This window comes from Oxyura jamaicensis, chromosome 3 (assembly GCF_011077185.1).
Source record: "Oxyura jamaicensis isolate SHBP4307 breed ruddy duck chromosome 3, BPBGC_Ojam_1.0, whole genome shotgun sequence".
Classification (NCBI taxonomy): domain Eukaryota; kingdom Metazoa; phylum Chordata; class Aves; order Anseriformes; family Anatidae; genus Oxyura; species Oxyura jamaicensis.
Window position 1 is genome coordinate 62,625,064 of NC_048895.1, and position 20,984 is coordinate 62,646,047.

The 20,984-nt window shown below is 39.7% G+C and overlaps 1 protein-coding gene and 1 long non-coding RNA gene across 5 annotated transcripts in view; one reads left to right on the plus strand and one right to left on the minus strand.

Moving 5' to 3' along the window:
- THEMIS (thymocyte selection associated) overlaps window positions 1-20,984 on the plus strand; it is a 91,826-nt gene that overhangs the window by 11,044 nt on the left and 59,798 nt on the right. For 2 of the 4 annotated variants that reach the window (XM_035323208.1, XM_035323211.1), the window contains exons 2-4: window positions 5,532-5,690; window positions 14,275-14,733; window positions 17,776-18,821. In XM_035323208.1, coding sequence (XP_035179099.1) covers window positions 5,532-5,690; window positions 14,275-14,733; window positions 17,776-18,821 — 1,664 coding nt within the window. Of the gene's footprint in view, window positions 1-2,584; window positions 2,731-5,531; window positions 5,691-14,274; window positions 14,734-17,775; window positions 18,822-20,984 lie in introns of those variants that run through there. The other 2 variants (XM_035323209.1, XM_035323210.1) reach the window with 2 other exon arrangements.
- On the minus strand, window positions 2,579-4,109 carry LOC118165243. Its single transcript, XR_004749938.1, has 2 exons — window positions 3,575-4,109; window positions 2,579-2,946 (listed from the first exon to the last, which is right to left on the minus strand). It is a non-coding gene; the product is annotated as an uncharacterized LOC118165243 (long non-coding RNA).

Below are 20,984 nucleotides of genomic sequence, written 5' to 3' on the forward strand. Positions count from 1 at the left end.
TTTCCTTTCCTTTCCTTTCCTTTCCTTTCCTTTCCTTTCCCCTTTTTTTCTCTTCCTTTCCCTTCTTTTCCCTTCCTTTCCCTTTTTTTTTTCAGTTTTAATTTTAATATTACTTTTTCCTAAAACTGGTGCTTTCAGAATGTCAATCCATTTGTTTTCCCCAGCATTATATTTTTGTTCAGATGAAAGACCTTTGGAATTAAGGTGCTGTGACAGCCCTGTGTGTCTCTTCTGTGCACTTTCCTTGGTGGTTTGCAGTTTGGCGTTTATAATCCATCTTTTTCTGAATGCATTATCTTGGCCCTTGATGTTTCAAACTGAGCCTGCAGCTCCATGTAATGCTTTTTGTAGACTCCAGCTTGAACTCCATATGCTTGTCTGCCTCAGGTATTTTGTCTCTTTTATAAGTGCAGATTTTCTTTTCTTGTGTATTTTACCCTTTTCTTGTACTGTTTTAGATTTTCTGCCATCTCTACAGTGCCAAGCTGCTGTTCACCCCTTGTAGGTTGTTATCTGCATTTCTCATGTTTGGCACATTTTTCTTGCTTTGTCAAAGGCAAATTTTTGGACCAACCAGTCATCTGTTTTTGAGTGTTTGGCGTATCTAGTCTCTTCTTATGGATACTGTTAGACTGGCTCTGAAACCTCAGACTCACCACTAACTTAACAGTGTTTTCACTTTTTTTGCAAGCTCTGCTTATACTTTCTATCATGTGGTGGAGGGCTGTACTTCTCAAACTGTCTGCAGTACAATCTGTAATAAAGCTGAGGAAAAGCAAACCTGATAAAAGTAGTAAGTCCTTCAGAACCAGCCATAACCAGAAGCAGGACCCTCCTCTGCCTCCCTTCTTTATTTTCCACTCTGCTGCAGATACAGGCTGAAGTAGTGGTTAAATCTTCATCAATCACAACATTTTCTGGAGAGGTTCAGCCTCTTAACTCTTCCCTTCTTCCCCTCACAGCAGTTACTTGGTTTGCTTTACTCCATCTACCATAATATTTATAAATCTCCCCAAGGCAGCGAGTGTCAGTGCTCTTATGGAGCAGCACTGCCCGTGTGTGGGTGCATGGCAGGTCCCAGGTGGATCGAGGGCAGTGTTTGCAAAGGCTGACTAGCAGAGATGAAAGTAAATGTGCCCGAAGCCCGTAATTAGTTGGTGGAGTTACTTTCAATATGCTAAATGGTTTCTTGGGGTCTATTTTCAAGTGAGGTAATCTGGAGACACTGGGTCTAAATCTGCACTGAATAAAAAAAGCCTCTTGAAGCCACGAGCTCCCATTTTGAGCATGTTTTTGCAAATATTTGATCAAGGGTGAGAATATTGGCATTCTTTGCTCATTTTTTGATGTTTCTGTAATGCAGAGCTCATCATGCTGGGTCCTTTGGGATTCACTGTACCTCATAATATCATGGTTGCTTGTGATCTCTGCTGCGTCTTATGTGAGGAGTGAGGTGGTTCAGCACAAAAGGAATACTACCCTCTTCGAGGCTGCTCAATTTTCTCTCCCTCACCCTCTAATATCTAATAAGTATTGCACAAACACTTTTCTGACTGTCATAAAATATCCTACAGAGCGCAGCTAAAGCAATGAGAGCTATGATAATTCCTCATGTGTTTATTAGAGCAGCAGCTAGGCTGCTGATAGGAACTGTAACAATATCTAGCAGAGAAAGCTGGGTTAGTCGGTGTTGAATTGCTCAGGGGCTAAGGGGAGAGAAAACAACTATGCAGTATCTTTACAATAAGAAAACTATATTGTTCTTTTATAGTTAAAGTGCAGCAACTCTCTTGATCTTCTGCTTGGTACTAGACTGGTTGAAAGAATGCATAAGCAGCATATTCTTTCACTTGGCTGTGGTTAGTATTTGTGTGGCACTGTAATCCAGAACTATGTGCTAATCGCCATCCTGGTGTGCAACAGGAAGTCAGTAGCCTTCTGCGGAAGTTTAGAGTCTGAGTACCGTAGTCCCCTCTGTCCTATAGTACACAGAATCACAGAAAAGTCTAGGTTGGAAGAGACCTCCAAGATCACCAAGTCCAACCTCTGACCTAACGCTAACAAATCTTCCACTAAACCATATCCCTAAGCTCTACATCTAAACGTCTTTTAAAGGCCTCCAGGGATGGTGAGTCAACCACTTCCCTGGGCAGCCCATTCTAATGCCTAACAACCCTTTTGGTGAATAAGTTCTTCCTAATATCCAGCCTAAACCTCCCCTGGTGCAACTTTAGCCCATTCCCCCTCGTCCTGTCACCAGGCATGTGGGAGAATAGACCAGCCGCCACCTCGCTACAGTCTCCTTTCAGGTACTTGTAGAGTGTGATAAGGTCACCCCTGAGCCTCCTCTTCTCCAGGCTCAACAATCCCAGCTCCCTCAGCCGCTCCTCGTGAGACTTGTTCTCCAGACCCCTCACCAGCTTCGTAGCCCTTCTCTGGACTCACTCGAGCACCTCCATGTCCTTCTTGTAGCGAGGGGCCCAAAACTGAACACCGTACTTGAGGTGCGGCCTCACCAGCTGGAAGGGAAATCAGGCTATGTTGTACATCCAGCCTTCTGAAAGCATCTGCCACATGCTTTTATTTTTATTATATATATGTATATGATTTTTTGCTTAGGTTCCTTCTGCATAGGGTAAAACACTGCATTAGTATCTGTCTTCAGGGGAGCAGCTGGAGATTCCCTGGTGTCCATCTCAATTGTGAAAGGATAGCACAAGCAACAGAAAGGTTTGCCTGGACATATTTTCATGATGGAGTAAACTCCATCAGTTGTTTCATGTTACTTTTGTTCATTCTCCTGTGCTGACACCCACCTATTAGTTTGTGGTGCTCTTCTCAGGCTTTGGGTTTAGGCTAATACGAGGGTGACTTTTGCTCAGGTTGGTCTCCCAGTGACTTCCAGTGAGGTCAAGGTGGTGGCCAAGTGCTTGTTGCCTGCAAGCACTGTAGCAAAGTTGATAAATATATCTTATACTCAGAGTAACTGGAACGGATATTGAGTAAGCCTTAGGAAAATAGCTGGGTTAATAGTTGCATTTTGGATATTATACTTACAAAAAAAAAAAAAAGCCTTTTTTTTTTTTTTTTTTTTTCCTCCCCCACCTACAAGGAAAGCTGTGGAGTAGATATTGTTACTTTTTCTGGGAAGTGAGTTCTGGAGGCAATGGCAATATTTCAGTACAGGCCATCTAAATTATTGATCGCTATATATAACCAGAGGTCAGGTTTTAAATATCCGTCATTGCCTGAGACTATTCTGGCTACCTAGGTTAAAAGGGATGAAAGAAAAAGACAAGGGTTTCAACTGAACAAGATTCAAGAAAGGGCTATTAGAAGCTGTCATGTTAAAGGAGGACTTATCAGAGTCAAACACTTGTTTATTTCAAAGCCCTGTTAAGGGCTTTCACTGAGCTTCACAATGTTGAACTTACTTACTAAGGCAACACACATAACAGATTGGGAATTGCTGTTGATCAACACACTTATCGCAATAGTGCTAATATATGATAACAGTGCTGGCAAAATGCTATCCCGTGTATTCCTCACCAAAGGGTGAAGGCACAGAACTTACCAAGAAGGCATTCCTATTTTGGTGAAGGAGAAGGAGCACAGCCCATCAGCTGCCCCTACTAGATTTCCAATTTCTTCTTTCTCCCCAGCAGCTCTTTTTTCCTTGCTCTCTTTTTTTTTTCCTCACTTTATTATTATTTTTTTTCACTGACTCTTAACACTCTATTATATCCTAACCTTATCCCTCCCTGGGGGTGACATTTAACATGATTTGGCTGAAGAGTCAAACACTGTAGTTATATATGTTTAGCATATACTTCATTAACTCATTATCATATTCAGGGCATTAACTTTAATATTCATTTTACACATAATGAAGCAAAAGGTTTCACTTGGGTACCGTGGCCCTCGAGACTCTGTTCTGTTACCAAAAGAGGGCTGTCCCACCAACACAAGACTCCCTCCCTCAGCAACCTCTCATACCAAGCCTGCAGATCTCCACCTACAAAGTTTGTCTAAGAGATAAATAAGAGCAAGCTGCTCAATTCCCCTTTGCCCAAGGCTGGTGCTTATCAGTGATGCTAACAAGTCTGTCTGTTCTCCACAGAGGACTGTGGGAACAAAAATTTGTCTTCTCAGAGGAGATGAAGAGAATTTGTTTCTTTTAGATTTTTTGTCAAAAATATGACCAGAGACAGGGTAAAATTAACCTCAGAAGCACTTTGGGAAAAAGAGAAATGAAAATGAGTAAAACAGAAATATTTTAAATAACAGTGCAATGTTAGTAGCAAAGCAAAGGAATACAGTCACCAATAAATTAGGAGTGGAAATGAGAATAAGGTTTCTCACCATGAGGGAAATGAAATTCTGAGATGCGATTCCATGCACCACACTTCCACATCAGTTCAGGATAGAGCTTGATAAGTTCATAGAAGGAACTGCATCAGAAGAATAGAAGCTAGCATTAAAGTTAACATTTCTGATGAGAGGCTTTTTTGTTCAAAATAATGCTATCTACAAATGTAGCTGAAACAAGACTTAATCACCATGTGTTTGCTGCACTGACTTCATATATAATTAATTAATCCTATGCCTCAAAGCTTCTGCTAATCTCCTGCAGGGACCAGGAAGAATCTCCCTTCTTCTGCATAACTTGGCTTTTGTTATGATTTTGCTTTATTATTCCCCTCACCCTCCACACCCCCGACACACACACACTTCTGAAACATCAAAGATGGACCACAGCTAGTATGGAGAAAGGCGGGTGTTTGGGGCAGGGCAAGCTACAGTTCCAGATTGTGTTGAGGAATCTCTGAGATGCCTGGTTGGATTGCTTTGTTCCTGAATTCAAACTTCTGAACATCATAAGAAAAAAGATTTATTTTTTTTTTCTTTTTCTGCCAGGAAAGAATCAATAGGCTTGTTTCAGCATGGGGCAGGGATTACCTCTGTTAATTTATCAGCCTTCAATTTTCTTTCACTTTCTTCAGATATCCTGTTACTATGGAAATCTCAAATGTTGATTTCACTTTCATGTCTCCTGGCCTCTCCCTGGGTACCTTGTAGGGTCTATAGTTTTTGTCTTCTGTTGCAGTCTATTGTTTTCTATGGGCTATGCTGTGTCCTGTGCTGTGCAGAGGCACCTTTCCTGCCCAGACTCCACCACCTGCTGATTTCATGAGGCAGTTCCTGATGACCCAGGCAGCCTATGCTCTGCCTCATTACATTTGGGTTTTACACCTTTGAAGTGCATGTTCTTCAAACCTTACTGTCCTTACACCCATCTAAGGACAGTGCATGCTAGATCACTGAAGATCACTTCCAAGATCACTGAAGTCACAAGATGAATTTTCTTACAATCTTTAGGGAAGAAAGTGAAGATTTGACTACTCACTGTAGGATAAGTATATTTCATGTAACTTATTTTAAGTGTTTTTGCTTTCATTCAAAAAGAGAATGATACTTGAAAAAGTGATAAAATGCTGAACACTTTCCTTTTGATTTTCTTTTCATTTCAGGTTCCATCTATGAGATGTTTGGAAATGAATGCTGCCTGTCAACAGGAGAAGTGATTAAAGTTATTGGCTTCAAAATTAATAAGCTCATAGCAAGTATCTGTGAGAATAATGAAGACAGCCAGTTTTCTGCCAAAGTGGAATTACCTCTAAATTTTCCTGGTATAGTATTTCATGAATATGTTTTTGAGGAATTATAACCCTGAATAATCACCTTTGTGCATTTTATTGATTTGTTGCCTTGATTGATATTTGTTTGAGGTTACATCTCATCTGTCAAGAATACAATTTTAACAGACGGCACAAGACACAATCCACTCATTTTTAAATTTCCACCCTTAGAGTTCTCTTTCATGCCTGGATAGAAATTATTAATATTATAATGTTCAGTAAGAATGCTTTCTATACTTGAGGTCACTCAGTGTTAGAATCATAACAAAGCTGTCTTGTCAGTTATTTGTGACTTTGCTAAACTTTGAGCTATTTTCCTTGCCCTGTGTACAGAATATAATTTCATTCTTTTTAGTGTATAATTATTTTGTTATTTTGAATAGAAAGATTACAAATACTTTCTTATGCTTTTTTAAAAATAAATAAATAAATATTATTTATTATAATTCCAGTGGCCAAAGTGGCTGCTACATGCCTGGAAACAAAGCTAGAGGAAAATATATAAAGAATTACCCAAATGCCTACATTTTGGAGGATGGACTAATGATATTTTGCATCTCATACTGACTTGATATTCTAAATGAAAATATCATCCTCCGATCATGTGGCCCTGTTAGGGAGAAGTGGACAGCACCTGGAGACTACCTAGTTCATCACACACATCATTCTAATTCATTATTCAATTCAACTTTCATCTCAATTCACCCGCTTTAAGGGCCCAGCTGTGTTAAATAGGGAAGTGACTGAAATGCAGAGGAGGAAGCACTGGTTGTGTGTGCGTGTGCGTGCGTGCGTGGGTGTGTGGGTGTGTGCGTGCGTGCGTGGGTGTGTGTGTGTGTGTGTGTGCGTGGGTGGGTGGGTGGGTGGGGGGGTGTGTGTGTGTGGGTGGGTGTGGGTGTGGGTGTGGGAGTGGGTGTGTGTGTGGGTGTGTGTGGGTGTGTGTGGGTGTGTGTGTGTGTTGGAAGGGGCAAACCAGGTTGGTAAACTGGCAGAAAAATGTTGGACCTAGGAGCATAAATGAAGGGCAAAGACTTGATATATGAGGAACAGGGACTGGAGCTGTGAGTCAGCTGGTCCATCAGATGAGGACCACAACCCTACAAATATAGCTATGTAGGGCACTTCATATGCTGGGACTCTTGCAGGCAGCAGAGGTAATAGCAGCCCATTGGGGATAGGAGTTGAGGAGGCTGGAAAGCAGCAAGCATTGTGAAGAGGAAGTGGTATGTGTAGCAGGGAGCCCATGTGTGCATGGGACACAAGTTATGGGACACCTGAGAGTGAGAAATGTGGGGACAGAGCACGCATGATGGCACTGCAGGCATCGAGAGCCTGAAATCGCATCCAGAACTCACTTTGGCCAGCAGTCTAGCTAGTCCATCACATGAGGCTGCAGTTTTATAGAGGAAAAATAGCATGTAAGCATTTAATTGATATAACATTGTACTGCAAGCATGTGGGAGGCTAAGCTGATGCTGCTCAAGGAAGTGTAATGTGGATATTTTCTATTGTGAGTGTTTGACTTAGTAACATCACTGATGCTCTTCTACTGTATTGCAGTGCATGTGAGACTGTGTGCACGTGCATATATACTGTTTAGGTTATGCCAGCACCCAAAATGGCATTTGCTTTTTCTGCAGTGGGAAACAAGACAAACTTCTTGAACCAAGTAAAATGTAAAAGCAGATGAGAATGCAATGTTTCAGCTGAATTCCACAGGAAAGTATCTTCTGCTGTGCCTTCATTTTCCATCTCTACAATACAGATTTCTCTCTGAAGTAGTCCTGTATATCATTTTCTTTTCCCTAGTGGATCCTCAATTTACTTTCATGTTTTTCTTATTCTTTGAATCAGAACCATTTTTATGACCACTTATCAAAAGACTTTTTTTTTGGAATGTCATTTTCAAGTACTGATAGGGCCCAAATGTGATCATCAAAGACATTTTAATTATTTGTGGCTATCTAGAGACACTGAAGTACTGCTATACTGTGAACTCGCAAGATATCTTGCATTATTCTTGTATTCCAAGCTTCTTTGCTATTATTAACATTTCTACTATCATCATTAAAAAATACATACATATAGAAAGTTATATTCTAAATCTTGTTTGACAGATGAGTTTGAACATTTGAATCCTAAAATATCCAACAAAATTGAGTGACAAAAGTAATTCTATTTTTATTAATTTTGAATCTCATGATTTTTAGAACAGAACAACCTGTGATTTCAAATGCTTGAACCTGGTGAATCTGGATTTGTTTGCATTTAAGTGATCAGTTTTACAGCTTGGCATTTGGATGTTGTTGCCCTGTTGAGCACATTTTAAAATTCAGTATAATCACTACAATTTGCATACATATTTATGTAATCTCCCAACTGGTATTCTAGAAAACTGAGTTATTTCACTAGAAATATAAATTCAGTGTTCCTTTTGCTGAAATTTATCATTGTTATTCACCACATGATGGGTGGTACTGAGCAGCAATGCTGAAGAGGGGGATAATGACACTTCTTATTAGCCCAACAGGGAGTACTGCTCTCGTTTCCTTCTGTATATATATCCTTGTGCATTCAAGAGCTTTTTGGTAAGACGCAGATTTGTCATATGTTTGACTGACTTTTTCACTGAAGAATGATTCTGCTTTACAAAGTCAAGATCTCCCAGTCTCTGCTTCTTCTTGACCCTTAACCTTTTATGAAGCTGTCACATTATTATGTACACATGCTATGCTCTGAATTGGACAGTTGGACTTGATGATCTTTGCATCTCCCCTCTGACTGAACTATTCTATTCTAGTCTAAGAACATTGCTGACTTGCCCCATCTCCACAACAAAGGACAGAACCGGATTGTGGATGATCTTTTTTTACACTGCTGTTGAATTACTTCAGTAAAAATATCCACAGGTTTCTAGACTTTGACGCTGTATTTATACTGTACTTAGAGGGTTCTCTTGCTAGTGCTGATGCAAATAAACTTTCTTTTTTGATGTTATTTTCCATTTCCTTTGTTGTGAGTTATCATTTGCCTGCTATGGGCCCATATATCTTTTCACTGTATGCACGCTGGTGTAAGCAAGCTATGCGCCTGTTTAAGTTACTCTGGGAATAATGTCTCTCAGAGAAGAGCCAGGCTCATTGGCTCTCAACGATCCTTGCTCTTTGTCTTTCTGAATGTATTTGCAGTCTACAGATTTTTTTCTGCTCTGGCAAATCAGATTCTTGATAAAGTCCTAATCTGGCCTTTGTATTAGAAAAAACGCTGCAACTGCAAGTTCGCTATCTATGTTATTTCATTTTCTCCTCATTCTAATTTGTTCTTTTTCATGCCTCAGAGGACCAGGCTATTCTTTCTGTACTCATACACTGAAAAAATAAAAAAAAATAAAAAAAATCTGCTGTTACTCCAGACACTTCGATGGCTACATCTAACAGCATTTTGAACTACGATTTTCACTACTAACAAGTTAGCAGAGACAGGTAATTTACACAACACCTGAAATGAGTGCCAGCACAAATGATTTCATTTTGTTCTGTTATATTCCTCCTTCTGCAAAAATATTGCTGAGCTCTCCCTGTTTTCAGGAGGTCTGTGACAGCTTCTGCTGTTCATTCCTACAGGACCTGACAGACATAGCTGAGCACAAGCACCTCTTTGAGCTCTCAGCCTTCACAGGCCACAAAGCAGGAGACTTGCCTGTGGCCATGCGTGTATGAAAAAGCTGAGGCTGGGCACTGAAAGGCTCACCTTGATAGGAGCTGAAGTGCTATCAGTCTGAAGGACTTGCATTTAGCAGAGTGAATGCCCTGCAAAACAGGAGTAATGAGAAAATCAATCTTTAGGTTTCCGTGTTAGGGTGCTAGAGTGGTTACTAACACATGGCTCTCCAGTGGTGATGCTGACCATGGGCTCTGACAATCTGCTGGAGGTCTTACTGTGACTGTCAATGTGGTTGGCACAGACTGGGAAGATGGTGAGAAGGAAAACCCCGCCATCCTTGGCAGAGGAAAAAAAGCAGCAGCAGATGTGAGATGAGAGTGATGGCTTGGCTTTGGAGTAGGATGTGAAGAGGTCACTGGAGCAGAGGACATGGAAGTGTGGGTGGTGGAGGAATGATAACCAAGTCAGCTCCAGAGAAGCTGGGAACTGAAATGATCCCCTTCTTCTGCATTACCTTGGGAGACAGAGACTGGTAGTGTAGGACAGAAGGTCTTTCTGTTAGTTTTAACTTGAAAACTACTTGCTGCTCTGTTAAGTGAGCCTGATTTTTTTTTTTCAGTTTTCTGTTGGGCAAAGGAGAAAAAGAGAGAATAAAAAGGATACTCCTTTTCTTCAGGACTCTAATTAGGACTGAAAACAGGAAGCCTATAAAACTACAGAGAGGTACGCTTTATCACTCTGTAGCCAGTAAAAGGGAGCTGCATATATTGTCCTGTAAAAAAGTGGTAAAAGCATTCTTCTGTAAAAACATACTTTCCCACAGAACGAAACCAGTGATATATGGGCCTTCCTTTCTCTCCAGTACCAGTAAAAATCATTCTCTCAGACTCCCGTACGCATAAGTCAGTGCCTAAAACTTTTCTTGAAAATTATGGGGCAATTAGATTTGAAGCTTACTAATTATGATATTATAGTTAGGCAGGCATTTCTCTAGTGAAATACGACCAGGTGATATGGATTCATGGAGTGTGACAATGGTTATACATTCCTGTAGTTACAATGTATGTGTAGGCATTCTTGTCTCTATCTGTAATTTTCCTCCAACTAATGGGGATTAGTGTGTTTTGGTCATAGCTCAGATTATTTAGAAAATAGATCAATATGAGCAATAATGCCAGCTCTCAATAAACCAGCTGGACTTCTTTCCAGATCCACTATTTCCATCTGCCTATCCCCCTAATAGTCCATCAAGTTCTCTCAGGGAAGTCTAAGTGAATTTGATTCAGTCATTTTATGATATATGGAAGAGAACAAAAACATTATTTTGACCTCAAAATGTCCAAACTTTAGCATCTCAAACTTGCCATATGTCTCCTACTCTGGAGAATTCTTTGATAAGTTAGGTTTGGAAAACATTCGGGTTTGTAATTTCATAGAATCATAGAATCATAGAATATCCTGAGTTGGAAGGGACCCTTAAGGATCATCAAGTCCAACTCTTGACACTGCACAGGTCTACCCAAAAGTTCAGACCATGTGACTAAGTGCACAGTCCAATCTCTTCTTAAATTCAGACAGGCTCGGTGCAGTGACAACTTCCCTGGGGAGCCTGTTCCAGTGTGCAACCACCCTCTCTGTGAAGAACCCCCTCCTGATGTCAAGATTCAAATTTGATTCATAATGATTTTAATGAGGTTCTGAATAGTTCCAAATAACATTTTTTAAGCATGTTTTCCCATGAAAAATGAATAAATATGTCATAACAAGGACAACATTTATGAGAAGATACCATGACAGATTATGGCAGTTAGATGGGGACCACAGTGGTTTTCCCTCATCATACCAGAATAACTTGTCCACCTCTTTTCTATAGAGATAGAAGCATATGGAACTTTACATGCTCGTAAACATAAACAGGTGGCTATTAGGGGCCTCTAACTCATGGGCCCCATCAGTACAGAAGCTAAGTATGCAAGTCCACATGGTTCTTCATTTGCCTATGCAGCCATTCTGTTATTGAAATTAAGAAAACAAGCGGAATAGATGATGAAGATTTTTCTGCTCCCAGCCCTGACAGTCAGTCTGCCTGGGCCTTAGGGGTAATCAGTTATCTGTTTTGTACGAGAACTGATGATTCTGATTCCATATGAAAACTGCTTTCCAATCCAGCATGTTCAGCAGCTTGCTGCTGAAATAGCTGTCTTCCAAATAGTTCCACTGTCCCAGGGAAATTACTAAAGCCTGAGTTTAGAGTCAAAGTGATAGAGAAGAAGAAGGTTTCTTGTGGCTGTGTATTGCCAGATCTTTTAAACTGGAAATGTTTTTAGCATAGTTTATGGAGGATTTTTAATGTAATTCTGGAGTTTTATATGGACAATAGGCATGCACCTATATCACAGATGAGTAAACATAGTTATTGCCTTTTGGATACATCATATGTACTTTGAATACACTTTTAATGAAGAATATTCCTATTTCCTTTCTCTCAGCATTATCAGGGGATGATGTCCATCCTATGCTTGCAAAGCATGACATTGGAACACTGTTTGGGGATGCTGTCTTTTCCACAATTTCAGTTTGTTATTTGTGCCTTGTCACTGTGATATTTTCTAAATGCTGATGAATCGATTTGTCTCAATCTGTACTGGCAGCTTCAGTACTGATTAGGACTGGGGTAGCTAACTTGCTTATTAATAACTGTGTTAAAAAACAGCTGTGGGAAACTTTAAAAATATCATTGAGAAAGAAATGTGCTGAGGTTTTATCTCCGCAGTTGCATTCATGGATGTGGCTTCCTTGCAGGCTGGAAAAAAAGTCAGGATACTTTCCCATAGTGCTACATTGAGGACCTATATGTAGCAGATGTATTTCCACAAGGGTACTAATTTCATACAGAAAAGGCTAACTGTCATACAGACAAGTGTGAAGGCACAGAATTGCAGGCAGCAGTTACATAGGCACAATTAGTGACTATTTCTGCAGTAAATCACGTAGGCTATTGCTGTTTAGGCTGCTGACAAGTGCTCAGTGCTCTTAGTTGCCACAGTTACTAGTGGTCTCATGGGACACCTAGAACCAAACATGCCCAGTCTGGTGATAAATCAAATGAAAGCTATTCACCACACAGATTTTTTGTGTCTTTAACAAGAAGGGTACTAAAGCTGTGATGTAGAGGCAGCAGTTTTTGTTACAGTGAAGCCAGAAGCACCGCAATTCTGTGAGGGAAAAAAAAAAATAAATAAATAAATAAAAAAAGTCTATGGAGGGAATGCTTTGATATATCGTTTTTTAAAGAATATAATCCTAAAATGTCCCTGCTTCTGCTTCCACACAGCTCCACAATTTTGTTGATCATATATTTAGGGAGATAAGGTTAGTAGGGAAAAAGATGTGGGAGAAATAAATAAAAAATGAGGTTATTTTTAACTGAAGCAATCCCCAGATCTAATTTGTTAAACAAACCTGCAGTCAAGGGGAAGTCTGGACATAGGAGTGAGTGAGCATCTTCCCATCATCTAGCAGAAACTGTGTCCTGGCAGTGTCATGCCTGGTTGAGATTCAGGTGTCTGCTGAGGCATCCTGCCCTTCTCTCACACTCTAGTCACCACAGAAAGGGAGTAGTAGTCAGTGTTGCCCTAGTTCACAGGGTAACTGATGAGGGAGGCAACGGGGACACTTAAACCCTTTTACATGATGTGAACCACTTATGAGATGTAGAACTGCCATGAAAATATCTCTAGCAGTGTCAAGCAGCATTCCTTGAGTCTCCATCACATTCCTCCTTCATAACTGCAAAGGCGGGAGTATTCCTTTACTGCAAGGATACAGTGCCTTTTGTATGGTCCAAAGGATGCAAAAGTGTGGAGCAGTGGGGCCATGGGGTTTCTGCTCTTTGGTTTTGCAGGGAGACAGGAAAAAGCACGGCGTCCCCCTGGGAGCTTGGCTTCTTTTTCACTATAGCTGTAGCTACAACTTAAAAGCTGCAGTGCCATGAGGCAACATTCACACTGCTGCATCTTGGGAAGAAGAGAGCTTAATCACACAGCTCAGCTAAACCCTACTTTTAGTCCTCTAAACTGTCCACTTCATCTTCCTCTGCAAAAACACTCACACAAATATAGAAACGTACACATTTTTCTTCTGATGTGAACTCCTAATGAGACAGCTCCAAGGGGCATGACTAACATGAAATAATAATGTCCCTGGGGGCTAAGGAAGCTCAGATGCAGCTCCTGCCTCTCAGTACTTCAGTGCTTTAATTACCTTTTGATGGCCACATTGCTCCAGCACCCAAACTGTGAATCACTCTGTCTGATGGTCTGGGCTATCGGAGATGCTAAAATCAATTTCCCTTGCTCGTTCTTATCATTGCATGCTCCTTTTTCAGTTGTGCTACTTCTTGAAACATACTTGGTCTTGGAATCCTCAGTATGCATGTAGAAGAATATGTAATACTGATGTTTAGGGAGAAACTTCAACCTGTGTTTCACTGATCACATTTCTGTTGCTCTTCCTTATATCTTGTCTGCATTTATTTCTTAAAGGCTGGTTTCCTGAGAAGAAAGATAAGAACTTTAGATAATACATCTTTTGTTTCTGTAGCAAGAAAGAAAAAAAAAAAACAAAAAAAAAAAAAAAAAAAAAAAAAACAACTTTTTTTTTTGAATCACAAATGTAAAAATGTTGGATGTCAAAAATACAGTAGCTGTGGAGTGGAGAGGGCTAATTCCGGCTTCCTATGCTTTATATCAAATTGTTGATGTTATCTGTGTAGAATTACATTTCTAGCAACTGAACTATCAGCCATAAACTCTTTGATATGTTTTGCTCCCCATTTTTATTGCACAGTCTAAAACTTGGCACAGCCTGTTTTGTACACTTCCTTTTTATAATGCAAGTTTTCTGTTCTTAGGTCTTTATAAGGTTGTGGCAGATAAAACTCCATATATCAGCATTGAAGAAATTACAAGAAAAGTTGCTATTGGGTCAACAAGATTTGGCCATCCATGCTTCTACAGCTCTGAGGATATAAAATTGGCAAACCTCACTATCAAACAAGGTGAGCAGATCACCTTCAACTCTGTGGAAGAGGTAAATGGAACAATAGCTGTCAACTGTGGTGTGGTCAGAAACAACCAGTCTCATTCCTTTACTTTGCCCCTTTCACAAGAAGGAAAATTCTACGAATGTGAAGATGATCAAATATATACTCTGAAAGAGATTGCGGAATGGAAAATCCCTAGATGCAGAAACCGGATTGTCAAACTTTCCAACACTTTACATATGTGGGACTCCTCTAATCCACTGCCAGAGAACTTTGATGGCTGCTTGATTCTAACACCTGTCTATGAAGTGCAGGCAGTAATGAAATGTAAGTAGAAATTAAAGTCAACGATCTGTTTTATCTGTGTAACAGAGTACACTGAATCACACACAAGTTGCTCAAAATAGGCAGGAAGAATTCAGTTTGGTTGAGAATTCCTTACCCATATTTGCCAATGCTGGTTTCAAGTTGAAGAAAGATAAAAATAATATTGACGGTTTTATTCCTTTATCGGATATCAATTCAGATAGTTTCCTTATTTTTCTTTCTGTTGCCATTTTACTGACCACTACAATTAAATCATCTTTCAAAAGGTTATATATTGCATAGTGAAAAGCAGAGCTTAGGAAATCCATTTAGTTCTCAGATTTTGTTTGTTTGTTTGTATCTCATGGAGAAGCCATGGCAAAGCCACTTTATCGTTTAAGGCTCTGGCTAGAGACAGAAAAAATATATAGTCGTATGTTTTATAGCACACTCAACTACAGTTTAGGAACTGCACTGTGATTTTGAGATTGAGGATTCTTCAGAATGCACACCAATATTATTTTACTCTATTGCAGAAAGAAATTTTGATAGAATATAAACAGATAATTTATTAAACCTCTGGATTTTAGGAAATGGGAAAGAATTAGAAATCCAATTCTCTACATCTCTCTTTAAGAGATGTAACTCCTGTTTATATTTTTTATTAAAAAAAAAATAAATCATTTTTTTCTCATGACAAGTCAATACTGTTCTAGTTGTTCCACTGAAAAGTGGCACTGAAAACTGGGTTCTGTTCTTACCAATGTTTATAACTATTCCTTAGTTTAAACCTGTTAGTGAAATTAGTTGTGGGAATAAAATTCATGCACAGTGAAATGTTCCTGAGTTACTGTGGCTTGAATAGCTGAGCTATAGCAATGACCCATGTACGCTTGCATAGCATACCCTCTCTGAACTGAGGTTTCTACATAAGCAAAAAATCAGCTTAAACTAAAATGTTCGACCTTGCCTGAGGACAGCACAAACACTTAGACAATTTCTGCAATTTTGTTGATGCACCCACCCTGTTAGAGTTTGGAGGATAGGAGCTTAGCTTTTGGGAAGGTTTTGCCGCCTGTTCCTTTTACTGGAAGCATACCACTGAACTCCACAGAAATGGTATACTGAGAGAAATATGTCACTCAGGAGGATAGTAAGCAGGAAAGTTTCACAATGGAAGTTTCTCTGGGGAATGACATAAGAGATAAAATACATGAGAAAGAAATAAAAGTGAGCAGAGACTGTCATCACAATAGTTGCTAAATGCTTTTCATGAGATATCCACGGTGCTTGCTATGTGGTTTAATGTGTGAGTTTGGAAAGTATATCTTCACAAGATAAAATACGTGGTTTTCTGCAGATCTAGCTATGTTGAGGGATCTTGCCCCACTCCTGCAGCTGGATTCATTTAAGTGTATTCCTATGACCATTTAGATATATATTCAGGAGTAAGGATTTAATGTTTCTAAAAAACTTTTAGAAGATTCAGAAATGTTTTGTATTCACTTGTCTTCCAATTAGATATTCTAGTGAGAGTTTTATTTGTTGATTTTATTTGTGTGCCTGTTTATGTTTCATAGTGTGCTCAACATTTAAGCAGCATTAAATATGCCCTATTTAATACAAACTTCAAAAGTAGGTTTCATGGTACATGATTAACTACTTTCTTGTGGACCATGAAAAATGCATTTTTACCATTTTTAGAACTAGAAATTGACATAAGATAATGTATGAGAAATACTGTGCACAATTAAATAAAAAGGATTCCTGATAAGAGGGATAGCAGATTATATTTTCACAGGCTGTGAGCAGGAATCCTCTGTACTTTTATTCATTCTTAATAATGAACAAAATTTTGTGTCTGGAACTCCCTCAATTGCTCATTTTATCTTTCATTTTCTCTAATTGTTCCTCCTTCATTGACTGTTCTTTGTGGTGGTAGGATATTTGTCACCTGAGTGTGTTAATATGAGAAAAGTAGTGTGGGAGTAAACAAATCGTGAATCACTCTTATAGAGGTCTGTCTTGTAAAATACATATCTAATACCAACTTTTAGGTATAAAATATTAGTATGTTCTGCTACAAGGAAGTGTAACATATATACATATTCCAGCATTTACTATACATGTATGCAGGGCTATTCAGAGTAAGTCTTAATGAAAAGAGTCATTAAATAATATTTGCTTGTTAAATTTTACTGCCTTGGTCAGTGATCTGTGGTACCACTGATCTGGAGCCAAATTCTTCAGCAAACCTTAATTGCATAGTCAGTTTTGGGCTTGGAAATTTTACTTCCAAAATTTTGCAAGTTCAGTTGTGATAAAAGTGTTGTTGTTCCCTGTCAGACTGTTAAAGGCAATGGCTCAATTCTGACAGTAAATAAAATGAGGTGCCTCAGAAAAAGATACAAGAGTTCCACAGAGGACCATTATAGTGGAAATTTCTTCATTCAGTAATAACTTGGACTTTGTTACACAAAGGTTTTGCCTTTTTAAGAAAAGTAATATTATTTTGTAATAATTACTGATGTTTTCTTTATTCTTACAAATATATACAAAAAAAAAAAACTATTTGTCCCACATTGGCCATAACAATCTCTTGTGTTAATGGGTTCATTCATTGTTTCCCCACCCATTTGTCAGAAGAAACCACAACTTACTACGAAATAAAAGAATAGAAATACATCTTGTACTCAGTTAAAAGGGTTTGGTAAGAGGAACAGATAACTAAAAACTTGGATGTGCTGCAAGAAAGATAGCAAACTGGATTTTTCTTCTTCCTTTTTCTTAAACTGTTGTATATTTGCATACCTTATTCTCACGTCATCTCATTTCATTTCTCTCTTCCTTTCTGAGGTCTGCTGCATATGTGATAGCCATACATCTCAAATTAAAACAGTTAGACTTTGGCCCAATCAATTGTACAGGGATATATGGAGTTGCACACTGGGAAGGTAATTTTTGTATCTGGCTAACATGACGTATATTTTATTCCAATATCAGTTTGAAAACAAACAAAAACAAGCAAACAAACAAAATGACTGTGTTTCTTTTTGTTTTCAGTTCGGAAGGACATAGTTCATATCCTCTCTGATCTGGATGTTGAGGTCAAGGATATAACAGACTGTTATGATATTAGCTCTTTTCTTCAGCCACTGTCTTTGGAAGATGTATTTGAGAGAACAAGTAAGGAATTTCCCATGGTTGCTGAGATAATGGAGGGTCCTTTAGGAAGACAGAAACCTTATAATTTATTGCATATAGGGAAAGAGATTGTCATCCACAAAAAGTACCAGGCTACAAGAGTCCTAGCCTCTGAGATCAGAAGTGACTCTCCCAAAAGACATTTTTTAATCCCTATGACCTACAAAGGAAAGTTCAAGAGAAGACCTCGGGAGTTTCCAACTGCCTATGACTTAGAGATAGCAAGAAGTGAAAGGGAACAGCTTCATGTTGTAGCAACTAAAGCCTTTGATTCTCCTCATACAGAGCTTTTTTCTGTTTCGGTTGGAGATCAATTTCTAGTTCAGCAATGTCAGACTAGTGAAGTTCTGTATGAGGGAAGAAAGAAAGTCATAGATGTTTTAGCTTGTGAACAAATACTAAGTGATGCATATAAGGAAGTGCTCCTGCCTATGTATATGGAAGGTGGCTTTGTGGAAGTGATTCACGACAAGAAGCAGTACCAGCTTTCTGAGATTTGCAAAGAATTTCGTTTGCCTTTTAATGTCAAAGTGTCCGTGAGGGACCTTTCCATTAAGGAGGATGTCTTGGCTGCTGTACCTGGTCTGCAGCTTGAAGAAGAAATCACAGACTCTTATTTGCTGATCAGTAGTGCCAGCAGTCCGGTAGAGAGCTGGGAGATTCCTGTGTATCGCTTAAACATGTCAGTACATTTGCTCAGCAAGGATGTCCAGACTGTTGTACCTCCCATGACTAAGACAACAGTGGAAGAGATCAGCGAAGAGGAATACTATATGGTACGAAGATTTGAAAACCAAACCCTACATCCACCTCCCAGGCCTCCCAAAAAGCCAGGAGCACTTACACCAAAACCTGTTTCTGCAGTATCTAAGCAAGTTCTATCTGATGTACTACAGGCTACAAAGGTAAGGTATCGCACCATGCCTATGTCTTTGAATCTCTTACAATGATAGGTCATTTTCTGTTGGTTTATAGTCTCCATTTCACTGGTGTATCCTTATGGTACTGTACACAGATGGCTCTCAGTTCCCTGTAATAGGCAAATTAGCCGTTATAGACAACAATGGTTAAAATCTCCAGTGTGTGTTAATTGATCCGTGAAAAACAACGGAACCATGCCGACTCACAGCAGAAAGCTTGGCCTTATAATTTTGGACAGATAATCCTTAATTGCACCAATGCAGAAGTGAAGGGAGAGGCTTGAAGTGGCTATATTTAAATGTTTATTAAGGGGTAGCATATGTTTTCATGATATTTGTTAAGAGAATTTTGCTCAGCTGGAAACAGCCAAATTAAATTCACAGAAAGTCAGGTTATATAGATAATTTTGACTGCATGTTTTTGCACAAACTCAAGTGGCAAATAGATCTGGAATAAAAAGGGCAGCTCTTTTAGAATAACTTTTGATGTTAAGAAAGTTAAGTGCCCCTTCTAGGACAATTTTGTTAGTGATTAATCTAAGACAATGCATTTACTCATTAATTTTTATATTGGGTCTGGCTGAGATGGTGTTTATTTTCTTCACAGCAGCCTGTGAGATACTGTGGTTTGAATTTGTGACTAAAACAGTGTTGATAGCACACCAGTGTTTTGACTGTTGTTGAGCAGTATATGCACAGCATCAAGACCTTTTTTTCCCCAGTCTGTCCACCCAGCAAGAAAATGGAGCAGAGTGGTTGTTCTGGGAAGGCGGCCACAGTGCAGAGACTGGCAGGGCAACAGCCTGCCTGCGGGAGGTGCTGAGTGACATCACTTGTTTTTCTTCCTCTTTCTTTCACTTATAAATTTATTTTTACATCCACTCATGAGTTTTCTCATTTTTTCTCTTCTCTGTCCTGACGTCAGAGAGGGAGCGAGCAAAGAGCTGAGTGAGTGCTCAGCTGCTTGTTGGATTCAACCCACCATAGTTTTCTTGCATAAATTAGAAGAAGTAAAGAAAGGCAGTTTGATGAACTTCAGTGAAAGAATGTCCAGTAGGTACATTATTTAGGTCAGTTTCTTGGTCTCACACAAATGCAAATTTCCTGTGGGGGAAGAGGGACATACATTGGAAATGCTTTCAGGCATTGACTGAGGCCTAAAAATGAGACTGCAGAGTAATTGTTCTGTGCTTTAAACGTGATATAACTCATGGCATTGTATTTGGGTGGAGGGTGGTAGTGCAGGGTAAGGTGTTTTTTATTATTATTATTTTTTTATGTTGCTATCAAACTAAGTTCCAACGCTAGCAGCCCTGAAAGGGGATATTTTGTGAGTCCCCTTCCTTCCCTGCTGGATGTGTCCGTTCCATCATGCCGGTTCCAGGACCCCATGTAGGTCCTCAGCTCCACAGAGGTCCTGGGAGGTGATTGCAACAGACTGTAGAACAAGCGAAGGGGTGCGGTGCGTCCCTCCGTTAAGGGTAATACAGCAAAACGCTACATAGAGTTAATCCTGTATCAGCTTAAATAAGGCATTCTGCTAGACTAGGGAGGACAGATGAGAAGCTAGGCCCTGGAGCTAATAGGGAAGTCTTCAGCCTGGCACTGGTTTGTGGTACAGAGCTGGGGAGGAATTCCCTAATTGCTGTGTTTCTGGTAGAGCTGTATGGTCAGGAGGACTCAGACTTCCTGCTGTGACTAGTGTCTCTGTGTGGGGAGGAACAGGTAGATGTTGACTCTAGACTAGAGTCGTGCAGAAAATACTATTTTCCTGAAGTGAGTAGAGAATCACAGAATAGTCTAGGTTGGAAGAGACCTCCAAGATCACCAAGTCCAACCTCTGACTTAACGCTAACAAATCTTCCACTAAACCATATCCCTAAGCTCTACATCTAAACATCTTTTAAAGACCTCCAGGGATGGTGAGTCAACCACTTCCCTGGGTAGCCTATTCCAGTGACTAACAACCCCTTCAGTAAAGTTCTTCCTCATGTCCAACCTAAACCTCCCCTGGTGCAACTTTAGCCCATTCCCCCTCGTCCTGTCACCAGGCACGTGGGAGAATAGACCAACTGCCACCTCGCTACAGCCTCCTTTAAGGTACCTGTAGAGTGTGATAAGGTCACCCCTGAGCCTCCTCTTCTCCAG